Source organism: Rhynchophorus ferrugineus, unplaced genomic scaffold (assembly GCF_030347505.1).
Source record: "Rhynchophorus ferrugineus isolate W39M unplaced genomic scaffold, kcgeb_rfMv2 rfM4, whole genome shotgun sequence".
NCBI lineage: Eukaryota > Metazoa > Arthropoda > Insecta > Coleoptera > Curculionidae > Rhynchophorus > Rhynchophorus ferrugineus.
In genome coordinates, this window is record NW_027472583.1 from 21,901,289 (window position 1) to 21,919,035 (window position 17,747).

Below are 17,747 nucleotides of genomic sequence, written 5' to 3' on the forward strand. Positions count from 1 at the left end.
AAAAAATCCTTAATCATTTTATAACCTTAATTATGTTCTCTATAGTGGCGAAACCTGAGTATCACATGTAATTCAATTTGTTTGTTTTACGATTTTGTCAGTTCATGCAAAAATAATTTTGAGATTTTTGCTATGCATAAAAGTATCGAACAAAAAATTTGTTTTCAATTTTGCATTAAAAATGAAATTTCATCTGAGGGAAAACATCACAAAAGGTTTATAGTACGATAACTTTCGCAAAAACAGATGCATATCAGCAGTACAGTACATTCAAAAGCATCTGAGATAAAATGAAAGATATGTCCTATAAAATGAAAGAAATGGTGACTGAAGGATCACCGTGAACAAACTTCTAGCCAAAAATTCTACAAGTACCATGGAATAACCACTGTATTTACCTGATATGACTTATTTCTTTAAAAAAACTCCAATTATCACTCACATATTAAAAATGCATTTACAATATGTTTTGACGATTTAAATATTTGTTGTACTTTTTGACATAATATATTAAATAAAAATTAACTTAAACTAAAGTTACAACTGAAATATGTCATTAATAATAAGACAAGAGTCGAAAGTATATATTGGTCAAAGGAAGTTTATCTACTTTACTACTTAAATACTTTGTGATTAGTACAAAACCATACAATCTATCTATAATGTCAAATGATGATCACAATAAATGAATGATATAATACAATATCATCGAGGGTTCATGGGTCATCATCCATGGGTTTTTAAATAATATTAAGTAATCTGATCTACAAAACTCTTCTTATAACTAGAAACAAAATTACAAAGAGCATTTCAAAATTTACTTAATGAAACTTAATGTTATACTAATTGTGTTATAAAATATATTACTATGTCATATCAATATGTGTAGACCTATAAAGACAAAATGAAGTCAAACATTTCTGAAACCACCAAACTAACAAAATAAAAACATTGTTACAATTTGAATTAAATTATCTAAAAATATTTAGTCAAATTATTATACAAAATACTTACTATACAATATATTATTAATACTATAACAGATAGATTAAAAATATATATTTTTAAGCAGTATGAATAGTTGAATTATTCAATTTTAAATAATCAAACAATATTGGAGTTTAAAATATATTACCATACTTTCTCGATATTTTTCTCTAGTTTCTGGTATATAGTCTCGATTATTTCCTAGATAAATACCGTGAGTTTTGTGTCCATAAATTATGCCAATTGAATCGAGAGAATCAATCTTACAATATTTGGTATACATTCAATAATTTAATTTGTAACATGTAAAAACTATGTCATAAAGCAAAATCACTGGTAATTGTTGGAGCCTTGAATTTCGGTAAAGATTTATTTCAAGGCTCCTTCGTTCTTAACCATTGCCAACAGTACTGTCTTCGATGAATGTACACTATCGTAATTCTCTCTAATTTAGGTATATCACTGATATTGAGCTGATAAAGGATATGTTCCCAAACGCTACACTGGGGATTCCTGTAAATATTTCCTTCAATTCAGAATATGTATCCTCTTGATTAATCTGAAGGGTCTATTTTACTCTTTTGAGAAATTTGGAATGTTGTAATAGTATACCATAGTGTTTATAGGAAAATTGCAGACTATATATAAATACTGATCTGAATTTTTTTAAAACTGAAATAAATTAAGTATTGTGTTGTTAGTTTTTACAGAAAAAAGCTTTAAAAATAGATATATCGATATTCACAAACAAACATAAATCTTAAGATCAATTATCATAAAATTTCTGTAAGTTAGCTAAACTTATCAATATTATTTATCAAAAAAAAAACAAAATATGTGTATTATGGTGAAATATAAGTATAAGTTTTTTTTATCTACAACCCAGACAAATAAGAACATAAAGAAAACAACAACTATACATATCATAGAAATTTGAACGTATATATTTGCTACCAATCATCTTTGTTTTCTCTGCATTCTCTGCTATTATACTATTTGAAAACTATTTTTAAAATAAATTAGACATTAATTGACCTTTTGAAAACATTTTTTTAAATTTGGTTTCCACTTTTTCCACCTATATTGATTTGTATGATAGATATGATATCTCAATTTACTTGGCGATATTATAAGAAAACACGTATGTGCTAGCCCTTGCTAATAAAATAATAGCAATGCTAATTAAAAGAATCTAAAGCAACGTTTAATTATACATATATATTATATACTTAAAGAATTTATTATTTCTATTTAACATTTCGGATAATCAATATAATTAGTTTCCATCATCTAATTTTTGGAATTTTACGCTTTAAATATTATAATGGTGTTATGAAATACATTATTACATTATATTAATAGTTGTAGCCTTAGAGGATTTATAACGGGTATGAAAACATGTGTTAAAATAAAGCCATAGACTTATTAAATTAAAAAATCATATGTGAAAAATTTTAAAAAGCTTTATAAAACAGATAAACTTATCAATGTTAAATAAACAGAGAATTAGAAATTAACACAAAATATTTTTGTTATGTTAACTATAATATTCTAGTAACTATATTATTCAGCTTAATATATATATATATATATATATATATATATATATATATATATATTTAATAACATGCATCAGCGCAGTTTAAACAATTATCATTATATTATTCTATCAATACAATATATTATCTTAAATATAACAAAGTTAATTGGAGTTTTTGACCATATACATAAGCGTCCATATCTAGACATAAGAGATTTAGATTATATGAACCTACGGACATTTTAAATTAATCTACCAGAATCAGAAATAAATAAATAGAAATAAATCAGAAATACCGATAAATGTTTTAATCTAAAACAAGTAGTATAACAAGTTATTTTCAAATAATTTAATACAAAATCTTAGCGTTAAACATAATAATGCATAAACACTATTTATGCTTCCATAGCTAGGTTTTTATTAAATCACCATCATTTTTATTGTTAGTGGATGTTTATTGTGAAATAATAGCACTTTCTGCTTTATTAAAAATGTTGCCCGTCGCCAGTCACTCTTATTTTTCTTAAAGCATATCTATGTTAGTTCGGAAGAATGCTTCATTTTTTAATGTTATCCGCGAGCGGGCCCAAATTGTGATTTCGTAATGCAATGTATTATGTTGCTCAATCAGATCTTGCTTTATCAAACGATATATTTTAGAACGAAACCTTTTGAGCTTTCATCATTCAAGCGATCTTCATATTCTTTCAGCCTTCCTTGGTGTTTTTTTTATTTTCATCTTCAGTGTCAAATTCACAGTTCTTATGTCTCTGAACATCCACTCAACTGTTTGTGTCACACCTGCAGATTTTTTCAGCAATGAATTTCAAAAAAATTAAATTTCCTCAATTTGGAATAAATCTTATTTTAAAACGGTTTATGTAAAAAAATTAAAAGTTAAATTACTGATTATCGAACGGCGGATACTTATTTGTATGCCTTATAATAAAAACTGGTAAACAGAATATTTATAATAACTCATAACAAAAATTAAAGATTTTATTTATTAGAATTTCGGGAACCATCTATTAATTACAATATGAATAAATAAAGTGAAATGAATTCTTGATCACGTTAGAACTTTTCATTGGCTTTAAGCGAAATACCTACCGAACTCATCACTCATACTATCTGTCATAATCATTATACTCATCACATACAACTTTCTTGTAACTCTACGCCTCTCTCTCTCTCTCTATCTTTCTTTCTCTCTCTCTGTGTTAATATAAATCTTACTACGCCTCACAACACACGACGACCAAGAAAGGAAAATAAACAATGGGAGGTACCGCGCGCAATTTGGACTGTTCGCCACCCAATGGCTGACACCCACCGGCCGCTAATAGCGCCATCTTGCGCACAGCACCCGCATCTGTATTGTCTGTTTGTTGTTTCCGGTCGCCCCACCACTCGACAGAACGACATTCGGTGTGGATCCCGACACACACATTGACTCGATCGAGCAGGCCAAACAAATGACTATCGAGGGAACGAGCAAATGGTCTTGCAAGATCGCTATAACAGGTACTGCCACAGCTGCATTCTAGCGGGGACGCTAAACCAACAGTCTCTCTCTTCGTTTGACTTTTAGGTTTTCTTTTCCGTTATTGTTCTTTTGGGGTCTTTTTTTTCTTTCTCTCTTTAATTGTAACTGGGATCGATACTAATGAGTAACGAGTAATAAGAGCGAATAGACTAAATCGTTGTTACTAAGCATGGAGAAGTTGTTTTCATCGTTAATCAAAAACTGCTAAACAAAGACTTATGAAATAATGTTTCTTCTTAATATTACGAACATTTACTATACTATTCCTGCAGCCCTTGTTATGTTTGATAGTATTTCAATTATTTTTGATTAATTAATAAATAATTAAAATAAGGTTTATCGAAAGTTTTTAAGAAGATGATTTGTAAGAAGCAATAATTTTTAGTTATATTCAACTTCCCAAAATAACTGTGTTCTTCGAACTGTAAAGTATTTTAGTCAGTAAAACAAAACGACTCTCGGTTATTCAATAAGTTTGCGTAAATAAAACGGATATTTCGGAAACGGAAATGAAAAGACGGATTTGTTTGAATAACTTTTTTAGTAATATTCTTCAAAATTATTTTTCTTCTTAAAACCTGGTTTTTATACGAAAACTTTGCATATATGTAGTTCAAAAAATTACAGTGATAATCTGTTTTGTCAGTTTGGAAGAATACACGAACAAAGTTCGTTTCGTATCACACAAAGCTGGCAAACTAAGACTCCATTGGACGATTTGAGAACGCATATCTCGATCTGAAGACGAAGAGTCATTCAAAATCATAATTGTAGCCCAAAATCTCATCTGTAATAATGAAACGATGCCCAAAATATCTTCTATAACTTTTTAAATTGCTTGCTTGCAGCTTGCTCTGTCTTCAGAATTTTCTAAATTATTTCAAGTTAATCAAGATATAATTAAAATGGCGGTCTAGTGTCGACGAATAAATAATTATCAGCGAACTTACTGTACAACCAATAGTTGTTTTAAATAAAAACCCTTTATTACACAGTAACATCAATTTATTGGTCAGTCAATAAGAGTTAAACAGAATATTGCAGGACATTGCAAAAGAGACTTTTTTATACTCTCTTGCTGACTAAAAATTCATTAAAATCTTAATAAATTTAGCCATATACATATATTAACTGTCTTTGGATTTATCTTTCTATAGTTCTAAAACATATAGAGAATAATCAATAATGAATAAAACATTAAAAAATGCACTGTATACTTTTAACATATTTTTGAGGTACCACAAATTCTATACAATCAATATTTTGGTGTTTAAATAAAATACAATCCCTTACAAACTATATGGCATTCATATAAAATTACTTAATCTTCTATAAAAGAATTATTTTCAAGTTAAACTCAGGAAATTTGACACTCTCCGAGGAACTAAAGAAACTGACAACATTAAAATTGACGCCAATTACTTTTAATTAAATTTTCAAAGTTCAAGAACAAATTAGTAGCAAAATCAAGTTAAAACGTCTTCTCTCTTTCTCTAGCAACATTTATATTTTAGCTATCAATTATGAAATATAATAATTAATATTTTATAAATAGCTCAGTTCAAAATTGTTAAATGTAATGAAATAATAAATTAAATAGTCATTAAATTCACATTTGTTTTTTTATTCCAGATTACTTTTTCAGTAATTTTTAAGTTAACTAATAATATTTAATTGAAATTAACAAAAAATTGAAAAGATAAAATGTATACATTAATTAATTATCAATATAATGGTAAATTTTATTACCATTTAAAATTAAACTAAGTCTCTGTTTTCAAAACTTCAAATCATTCTCCATATTTGTTCTCCGTCTTTCCCAAAAATTATTCTAGTAATCAAAATTTAAGCTTCTTCTTATTACTCAATACAACAGTATTAACAAAATCCCAGCAATTTGTCATACGATTATACAGTTTATATATTTTCGGTTAGGCTCTATGCCGTTGTGGGATTTAGGACTACGCAGATTTCTCACGTTTCTATTCGCCTGTGGAGCATAAGCGCCGAATGCCTATCGCACTGTTAGAAATTGAACTCATTTTTCTCTATTATTTTCTCTTTTTATCTCTCTCTTCATCTTTTGGCAGTTTGGCTAACATTTTCTTGCACCCACCGCGCTTTTACTGAACGATATTTTACCGTTCATACTGACCGATCTGATTATTATTATTATTATTATTATTACATTATGTTTTTTGTTTTACCTTTTTTTCTTTCTTTCTATATGACTTGAAGATATATGACCTAGCACGAGATAACAATAGCTGGGTAACAAAAAAAATCTGAAAACTTGATGTCATGTAATATAAGGTCGACCTAGAAAACTCAACTTTTTTCCTTGTTTATTTATCGCTGTTTCAGGCATAAATAACTGGTAATAAAACTTACACTATTATATAACATAAACCATCTTAATATGACACACTTCGTACGTAAACACTCGTTCGTTTATATTTGATAATATCAGCTTAATTATGACTGAAAATTTGAATTATATTTTCAATAGATTTTCTTCTTCTAATAAGTTTTAAATATCAGCTGACAATATATATTATATTTAGAATATATTTATAATAAAAGAAACAAATACTAACAATATATATAATTATGCTAGCTATCTAACATAACTTAGTCGTAACAAATTTAACTAAGTTTGTTTGATTTTCTGAAGTGTTAATAATTAATAAGCAATAAACAGAACATTTGGAATAATCTACGAGGGAGAATCAAATATCGGTGGCCAGCGTGTAGAACACGGAGGTGACTACATTGAAAAATGTTAAATATTTCGTTTGTGTATACATCAATAAATTTATTTTACAAAATTACTGTTTTCTATTTGATTCTCTTTTGTAGATACTTTTAATTGTCATGTATATATAGTATATATTGTATATATAGTATATATAGTATATATAGTATATATAGTATATATAGTATATATAGTATATATAGTATATATAGTATATATAGTATATATAGTATATATAGTGTATATAGTATATATAAGATATTATATATACTTACATATCTATAATGAACTTATATATTTGTGTTAATACATAATTATTAAATATTGATCCTTAAATATATTATACATATTTTAATTTTATTATATCAATTAATATCATACCTGTATCAAATAACATTATAAGGTGTTGTTTTATGCAAATGATATAAATGTCATTCTAGGGTCTATAAATAATAATAGCTTGGATTTTTTTCATGAAAAACATGCAAATGTAATTCATTTAAATTTCAAATACAAATTACTACTATATGTGCGGTTTTCATGTATAATTTTTTTTTTCACATTTCTGGTAAAACCAAAATTTTGTTACTTTTGAACTTCTGACAATTCTGCCTATAACTTGTGCCAATAAATTATCACAGGTTTATTTTGAAGCCAGCTTTCTAAACCAATTTTCAGCAAAACTTCCAATATCTTTCAATTTTTGACAAGTCACTAGAAATGTGCGTTTTTTTGGTACCATTTCTTTTTCGTAACCATCAAACACCTAATATTAATTTCTCTGGGCTCAATGCAGTTCTATGCTTGTGAGGTTTATCCAGACTTCGACTGCGATACTTTTCACTGCCCGTAATCATCCGATTCAAAAATGGTTCGATGTAATGGAAACTTGGTTCATTAAATTGTTCACTATTCATATGATTTCTATGGGTCTATGATGATTACAAGTATCGAACTATTGCTGGTATTCAGTCTTATATAAATGATCCAAAACGGATATATTCGACCTCGGTATTTTCTAATTACCATCTTAATTAATTTTAATTACCAGGTTATATTTAGCATCGATATCGCCAGAAGATCAGTGTGTTTCATTATTTCCTTTTAGGGAGTAAAATATCAATATATGATGAAGATGACATTCTAGAATCTCAATTACCAAAACGCAATACTTTTATCTCCAGAAAGTTCTATGGATTTTTACCTTTTAAGCACTCTATAGTATAGATTTTCCAGTCCAAACAACTTTCCCAACCCTGTGTTTAAGCTCTATTTCCGATTGTCTAACACGAACACGCTGAAACAAATTGTAAATTTGAGAAATTCTAATCTATAAAAATATGTATATTGTTTTAATAGCATCTGCAATTACTATAATTTTAATAGATATATTAATTTTTATTACCAATCGTTGTCGAATAAATTACAATTTGTCTTTATAGTGACTTAAAACTAATACTGGGCAAGACTCATTAGTCCTTACTTAGTTCCTAATAAAATAAAAGTACCACTTACTACACTTGATGCAAGATCAATATGAGATCACTCCGTTTGTTCCCCTTGAGAGTGTGACCTAGTTTAGTATTATCGAAGAGTTGCAGCTGTTTGGCGTTAACATGAAAATGGAGTCTTTGCTCATATTTCAGCCTCCGCTATGAAATTCCCCTATGATAGTTGAAATCCGAAAGTCTCGATGTAAGTAAATGTTCAAATAGTATTCACAATACTTCTCAGGACTTTATTCTAGAATACTTGCATATTAATGTTACATCTCGCAGAACATCCCCATAACTGATAATTCCATTTATATTTTAATATTTAATTATACAGCAACAAATTGTTATGTATGGATAATTTAAATTATTTTTAAAGTAACCAATAAATTTTTTGTACTTTTATTCGAGTTATTTTCCGTTCTTTTTTATATGATCCTTTCAACGAAGTTTTGTCTCAATATTCATCCCAAGGTACTTAGTACTGTATGGGAATAGTATTGTTCATATTTATTGGAACAGTTTGGTTGTATGTAAATTCAATATGCACTGATTTACTCTCGCTGACTTTTATTCTCAGTAGCAGTTATCACGGTGTCATCATCAAAGGCAGGCATAGCAATATTTTCTGTTTTTGGTATGTCACATGTTTAGAGTAGGTCAGAATAGGGCCCTAAATACTGCCTTGTGGTACACCTGCTCTTGTTTCTTTAATTGTTGAGTGTAGGAATGTTCATCTGGTCGTTCGGACTGTGGGGCTGTCGATACGATTGTTTATCCGAACACTCACTATTTTGTGGAATAAATTCACATAGGAACTGAAAACACTGGTTGAATAAAAACTTGTTTATTTCGATTCAAATTTATACATGTGGTCGATGGGAGATTGGACAGGATATTAGGTTAGGTAAAGGAAGTACGGTAGCGCTGTGGAAGTGGTACTGTTACAAGGGGGTAGAAAAAAGAAAAGAGAGCGAGACGTCGTCGTGGTGGTCCTTTATAGCCGGGAACCGCATGGTACTAATCCACCAGCGTTGCCAACCTTTGAACTTGCTGTAGTTGAATGCGTGGTGGCCTAAAGGGTCGTAGCGGTCGCTACATGAGTAAGCCTATTTTTGTTTTGCTCTAAACATACTGGGTGAGATGTATGAATTTAAGAATTCAACATATTACTTCGGTAGCATTTTATGGAGTTTTTACATCAGTTTATAGATAAGTGAAGATTTGCTCTGAGTACTAGACAATATCTGAGCAAACTTTTTCCTCTTCGTAGACTTTTTTAATAATGCCCGTTGTGTAAGCGTTAAATATTTCAGATATTGTATTAAAACACTTTGGATATTATTAGTGGCAGTGAAATTGGTGGATAAGTCGATTTTTCTTCATTAGGTGGTTCTCCAGGTTTCATGTTATAATATCAATGCTGCATTAGTCGAATTGGTGAATTTTATAATTGCCTTTCTTAGTTTACTGTAAATAATACAAAATATTAACGATAAGTATTCGCTATTTCAAATTGGATGTCCGTTCATTGAAGTTTAATACAAAACAACCAACAACATACTTATTTTATAAAGCCGCTTGTTTAAAGATAAATAAATATTTTCATAAGGCGCGATCTTCAATGAAAAACCGAAATTGTTTTTTGGTTAAACGAGAAGGTAGGAGATTGTTTAAATATCTGTTCCGTTGGAAACATAAAACGGTTTGCGTTCGGTTTATCTTTTATTTAAAGTAAACAACACGGGACGTGTTATGATCGGGATGGTATACGAATATGAATATTGTTGACCTATATATATGTGGTTTTTAGTATTCCCCTCGCACAAATTAAAAACATTTCTGTTTAAGTTAATTTAAATAAATTTAAACTTTTATTATTTAGACCAACAAAGATATATGGTTCTGAAACATATTTACTTATATTATCTTAATTTTTATTAAAATTTATGCATTTATATATATATATATATATATATATATATATATATATATATATATATTTTGAAGTCTCCTTTTACCAACTATGGGTTTATCTGGACTGAACCTACAGTTTAACGTGGGCTCCGAACCACGGTCCTCTGCATTAACCCTACCGACTGGCGAGTGACCAACTTTAGAAATCATCCCAGAAGACATTCGGTCTTACCCAGCCTGGATTTTGTGCTCTTGCCTAGAGCAATCACAAATTTTAAACAATCACAAACATAAATTTACGACCATGCCCCAGCAGGATCCGAACCCGCGGCTATCGCAACAGCAGGAGGACCGATCGCCATTACCACTGCGCCACCAAGCCGGCTTATGCATTTTTTAAATTTATATTAACATTTAAAAATTTTTTTAAACTTTAGCTAATTATAATTTTCTTTCTTCAAGCATCCTTGATTATTTATTCATAAATATTAAATGAATAATATAAACTTAACATTCTTAGGCACCCTTAAAATTTTATAAATTAGTTACCTTAAAACTACTGTACACAAATTCACTTTTATACCGCTATGTGTTGCCAGTTCATCATTGCTGCTGATATCCACGCTTAGTTTACTTCAGATAACATATTATTGCATCATTTGTAGACCGTTTTTGCCAGATATAAAATTCAACATGAAACAAAGTCGCTACAAAATTTCTCAGCTAGCCATTACATTCCAGGCAAACCGTAAGAACCGACTTGGTTGGCGCAGCGGTTAAGGCGTCATGTCACTCCTCCTGCTAGCCTGCTGGGGAATAGTCGTATATTTATGATTGATTATTGTATAATTGTGATTGTCCAAAAGGCAAGAGTGTAAAATTCGCCAACTAAAATGATCCCAGTCACGCTAGTAACTAGGCTGGGTTCTGGTATGATTTTTTCTAAGTTGGTCACTAGCCAATGGGCCTAATACTGGGGACCGTATTTCGGAGCTCCAATTAATAGCAAACAACCCCTCGTTGGTAAAAAATACACATTAAATATAACAAAAGAAAAACGTAAGATCCCCAGTTACAATTTCCAAATAAGGAGTACAAATATTAGATCTAATTTTGAGCGTAAGATAACATAAACTTTTAAATGAATGGGATACAATTAATGATAATGCAATTATGAGTTTAAAAGTGACACTTTAGCAAAGAAAAATTAATAAAACAATTCCAGCAACAGTTTCTCAAATTTAGATTTTGATTTGAAAATCTATATTAAAATAAACCTTTAGGTTAATTCTTTTTTAATTTTATTAAATATTTCCGTTAAAATTATTATTCAAACCAAAAAATCCGCCATATTCGCACAATAAGTACCTAGCATTGGCAGCAAATATATGCTGCCAGCTTGACAACAGAAGTGGTCAGTGCATGATGGTCCTACTATTGTAAAAGATGAGGATTTAAACCCCACCCAGATATGGACATATATTGTATATGATTTTTGGTAGATCACAATGTACTGATAGGAAAAAAAATAGAATAAATGAAAAATACTAATAATGAGTAACCAAGCTGGGTAAGACGGAAGAATTTCTGAAATATTCTCTTAGTATTACTTGTCAATCGGTGTTAAACAACAGTATTTACAGCCCAGGTACACTCTAGTTGGTAAAAATATATTAAAATATAAGAAAAGAATATGTTTATGTATGAAGTATAACATTTTCCTACTTTTCAGTTCCATAAACTTAATACAATTATTCCCGAAAGTTGGTATATTATTTTACCCAATTTAAAAAGGTATAAAATGTAATTGTGTTAAAATATATAAAACCTTTGCTGTTGCATCAAAAACTCTGAATATATGGACCTTTTATAGGCTAATTTATTTTTATTATTTTATATAATAAACTGTATTTATTTTATATTAGGCATATCAAACTTTATAATAAACAATAATACTTCAACCTAAAATCAATGCTGCGCAATCCATTACTTTTGCGATAAAAATATTAATCTAACACATTATTTTAATATCGGCCGGATTTTAAATGAAATTTAATTTCTAATTTATTTTCAATTGTTTATCAATGCTTATTTGAATTTTCAGAATCAACAACAGTTGTCTAAAGTTGACACCAATTTTGCCACAATACTGAATATATAATATATAATACACTAACAAAAAACGATATAAACTGTATCTTACACAGTCTAAATCAACAAGCAATTCCTTTTGATGCACTATTATTTTTATTCATTTCATCTTCCATTCGATATGCTGAGTACCATTTCAATTTACAAATTAATTTATTACTACTGTTCTGTTGTACTTGCATTAATACACAAGCAAGGCGAGTACGGGATTAATACATCACTCTATATTTCCTAAATTAGAATAAAACGAATCTACTTAAGCTAATGTTAATGTTAAAATACATTTATACACTAAACTAGTTCGTATAGTTTATTAGTTGTATAGCTATTAGCTGTATTGCTTCCACGTTGTTGTGATTTAGCAACCTTGTTTTATGTTTTAAGGCGAAATCTTGGACTACTTCATTTATTCATTTGATTCCGAGGTCATGGTTACGTAGCGATAAGCATTGGTAATTAATCGCAGAACTTTGTTTTGTGTGCATTGGATCACTAGTTGGTTTGAAGTTTTAGTGCAACCCCATATTTGCACCCCATAGATCCAAATAGGCTTTATGATTGAGTGATAAACCAATCTCATCAAGTTGATAGTATATTCCGACTAACCCGTACGGTTGCTTGAATTTGAGCCTAATTTGCTCTATGCGCTAAATGAAACTAATATTTATCGTCTTATTCATTAAACAGGTAATATAAAAGTTTTCTTTTCTTTGTTCAATAATCATATTCACCCTCCACGTAACTAGTAATTATCTTTTGATGAAAAGACAAGATATTAATATAAAGAACTCTTAAACAACCAAACCTAATTGCTATATTCGAAGGTTTTGAGACTTAAACAACAGTTTAATAATAAACAACATAAAATAACAGTTTTCTATTTAGTTTTACTGACTTATTTAGTGCAGACGCTAATCAAGGAACGTTACGCTACTATTGTTGTTTCCAAATATTTACTTCCGAAGCTCATCAAATCCTTTTAGAAACGTTTGGACTTGGTGCTGAGTCATGTTTCAAATATCGATTATGGCTTCATCGGTTTAAAAGTGGTTATTTTAATATACATGGCATCGACATCAAAGCAGAATATCCATGGCCATAAAATATTGCTGTGTATATGGTGGTATCAGCAAGGTGGAATATATTACGACAGTTATAGACGTAAACTCATGCTCTTGCATAGTAATAATTGGCCAGACGTTACAAGGATTGTGGGATAAACACTGTTGCAACTCGAATAAGAAGTTCTGTTACAGCCAGCGTATTACCAAACATAACGTCTTCTGATGATGATCAATCGATGATTGGATTGTCACCAAACCAACATCATTCCTTCGACATGATATCACCAAGGCAACATGAAGGAGATATAGAAACAGAACAAATAGAAACATACCATTGAAAGTGGTAAATAATTATTAAAAATTATGGAAAATATTTTGATTACCATATTTTGTATTCAATTTTTCTCAATAAATACCTTTTTAAAGTAAAGAAATAAGAAACTGAATACCCGACTCTTCTTAAAGTCTCTTCATTAGTATTTTATATCTTAAGTAAATTATATACTCAAAATGTTTGATTAAAATCCGAAAAATTACCAACAATGTTTTTTTTTTCAATTAAGTCCACGTCAATTGCATAATAACACTTGCGAAATATTATCAAGTATATGTTTTCGGATATGCATTTGAAAATTCGTCAATGCAGTAATTGAGAATAGCAAAGACAATGACGTTATTATTCGAAAGTCATTAATAAAGCACATATCGTCAACTGTCGTTTTTGACAGACAATATATGTGATGGTATAACCTCGTGTCATCGGTTATTATAATCCGATGCCAGATTGATTATGCAACCTATCAATCACATGCAAATCAATAGGTGACGACAACAATAGGATTAAGTTAATCAGATTTTAGCGACGAAACTGTATCGATTGATACATCTCACCGATCAGTTCGCGTTGATAAACGAAAGTTAATAAGATTTTAATTAGTACCACGGCTGGATCCGTGGCCCCTTGCTTCAGACGATTAACTTGTTAAAGGAGCACGTCCTGAACATTTATACAAACTTCTGAAAATTCTAACCCTTTCATAAATTATGCAATATTTACACTGTAACCCTTGTTCTTTTATAATAAATGGTAAATCGATAGGGACTTGTCGCTTTTTGACTTGAATTATTAAAAATAAACTGTAAATATACATTTTTTTGGTCTTTTGAATTTCACTTCTCAAGCACGTACTTCAAATCGTTTAGCATCGTTAGACGCAAAAATGGACTGCGTTTTCTAGTTTTATTTTAATAATAATTCCTCTGCTTCAGAATAAAGCGTGTGCTTGACAACACATTTCTGCGATTATAAGTGATTACTCAAGAATCGTAAGTAATGAGAAAATTTAATACGATGTGTAATGTAGGAAATCTCATACTAGCACTTCGGAGGTAAGGTGTCAAGGACATTTAAAGACACTAGAATACTGTTCAGACCTTAACTTCTAATGTAATCGCATATCTAATGTAAGATAAATAAGTAAGAAGATAAGATAATATAAGAAGTAAAACAACAAAATAGTTTGATGCCCATTTTATATGACTTGTTATTCATTTTTGTTGAAGGTAAATATGCTAGATTTACATAGATATATTATAATGAATTTTATGATTAATATATAAAAATGTACATAATATAAAATTGAGAAATATCATCTCTCTCGAAGCCTTTCAAGAAAAAAAGCTTGATTCTAATTTATCTCTATATTTAAATCTACAGATTTCAATAAACGCGTAATCCATTAAAATTCATCGAAATTAACAAATATTTAACTGCAGATAATGAGTTGTACTAGATATAATTAGACTCCGTATTTAGAACAGAGAAGTTTTCTTGAAACCTATGAATTGAATACTTATTTCTCAAAATAGAATTTACAAGAAATTAAATCCTAAAAGTTGAATCTGAATTTATTTGCAGAAAACTGATCCTATTATTGTTTTACTTTATTTTTTGCTATTGTCGATGACCTATATTGCTAAATTTATACTAGTTATCTTTCATTTGAGGTATATTTGACGAATACAAGATTTGTATACGTCTATGTCTGTTATGATATCAAATGTTGACACTGCTAATTAATTTCAAAGCTTTTCATGATATGAAAAATCTTAATATTTAATTGAGTTAACTTCAATAACTACAACAATATTATACTTACAATTTCAATTATTTGGCAGAGCAGTATCTATATTAACATTGATTCATATTTATAAGAATACCCCAGCTTCGATATACAAGTTCTGGGAAATCATTATAATTTACAAGCATATTTTACTATATTTACAATGTCTTATTTATGCTATCTTATAAATTTATTAAGTTAACGGAATTCATTGAAAACTGATAATTATTTTTTTTTATTAATTACATCTTACATTAGATATGCTTAATACAATCTTAAGTACATTTTAATTTATTACTACTGTTCTGTTGTACCTGCATACATAAGCAAGGCGACTACGGGATTAATAAATAAATCTAATCTACTTAAGCTAAAGTTAAGAAAACTCTTAAACGCTGAACAAGTTCGTGTGGTTTGGTTCGCCTCAATCTTCTGATTTCCTGCGTGTTGTCGAGTAGCTGTATAGCTTCTACTTTGTTATGATTTATCAACCTTATACCATGTTTTGAGGTGAAATCTTGGTTCACTTCGTATATCCATTTGATTTCGAAGTCATCCTGCAACTGTTCGTTAATTACGTAGCGATAAGCATTGGTAATTAATCGTAGGATTTCGTTTTGGGTATGTTGAATTACCAATAGGTTTGATGCTTTAATACAACTCCATATTTATACCCCATAGGTGCAAATTAGCTTTATGATTTACTGATAAACCAATATCTTTGATTTTAGGTCACGTTGAGGGTATCTTCCGACTAACCAGTACAGTTGCTTGTTACAGTTGTACAGTTGTAGGTTAAACTCGATAATATCGAGATATATTCCGAGGTATTTGGCTGATTCTACTTGAAGAATGAGGCATCGTAAGTGATTTAATTAGGTTTTTGTCATTTCGCCACAACGCAAAATTAACACGGACAAATTTGGGGAAAATGAAAATGACAAAACTTAAGATACTTATTCCACTGAACCCCAATTTATGCATTCTATCCCAATACTTTTCTACTTCTTATGATATTAGTGTAATAAACATCATTTTCCACGAAAGATATTTTTGAAGCATTAAAAGGCCCAAAAATTCTGACCTAGCTCAATATGGCACATAAACTAGATGTTGATGTATTTATTTAACAACGGTTTACTGGGTTGTGTGAGCAAGTGTATTATCTTTATTTGAAAATGAGATTTATTAATTCCATTAGCTAGATCCTTTAGATATATTTTCATAGTAACAAAACAATGCACAAAGTAATTTTCATTATTGTCAAGTCACAGTAATGACAATTAATAGATAACGCTTCACGAACTTAATGAACAACGTACATACTATTTACTTGATATGCTGTACAGTATTATTACAGGGACGCAATTCTTTAAGTAAAATATTTACCAAATAAACCTAAAATTTCAATATAAAAACGCATATATAATGTTAAAATAAGGAAAGTCCCATTTAAAGAAAAAACTAAAATCTGACCTAACATGTGGGATTTTGCACGCAGTAATTCCCACACCGAGATTTTCGCCCCAATATCGTTTCCTCGAAAATCAGCGCCAATAAAAGCTATTGGCCCAATTTTGCATCGGGCAAATCGTCCGAGATTCCTCCTGCAACCATAATATCCCGAAAACAACCCATATTATTTACGTTGAAATTTGTCCAGGCTTGTATTGGACGATCTTAATGACTCGTGATATATCCCAGCTGCTGGGAAAGTTGGCAAAAAGGGAAAGGTCACACGTCCCTTGGCGTACAAGCGACAGTAAATTTTTTTACAACATCGTTTCTCTTCGAATCAAATTAAGAAGAGATTTATTTTAACGTCTATCTTTTTGTACGAGGTTATTTTGAAAAAGTCCTTTCGAAAGGGCATTTCTGTAAGAAAGTATCTTGCTCAATTCATACGATTTTTTTTTGATTTTGTAACAGCTTTGAGTAACAACTAATTTCGTTAAACAGTAAAAAAATTAAAATTAAAATTACTAAAAGAAAAATTATTTGTTTATATTTCAATAAGAGAATATACTTGGAAGATATCACTTTATTGGCAACCCATAGACAATCCAATTTTTCTATATGTTCTACTACTATTCTATTCTATTCTGTATCTACTATACGTTCACTAGCACACGCTAAAATCTTTTCATCTTCCCAGTAAGCTCCTCTTTGTA

At 29.5% G+C, this 17,747-nt stretch overlaps 1 protein-coding gene across 4 annotated transcripts in view; it reads left to right on the forward strand.

Moving 5' to 3' along the window:
* unc-13 (protein unc13 homolog) overlaps positions 1-17,747 on the forward strand; it is a 271,585-nt gene that overhangs the window by 205,608 nt on the left and 48,230 nt on the right. For 2 of the 4 annotated variants that reach the window (XM_076403194.1, XM_076403197.1), the window contains exon 10: positions 3,945-4,051. The exons of the other annotated variants lie outside the window; for them this stretch is intronic. In XM_076403194.1, coding sequence (XP_076259309.1) covers positions 3,945-4,051 — 107 coding nt within the window. The remainder of the gene's footprint in view (positions 1-3,944; positions 4,052-17,747) is intronic. 4 annotated transcript variants of the gene reach the window in all.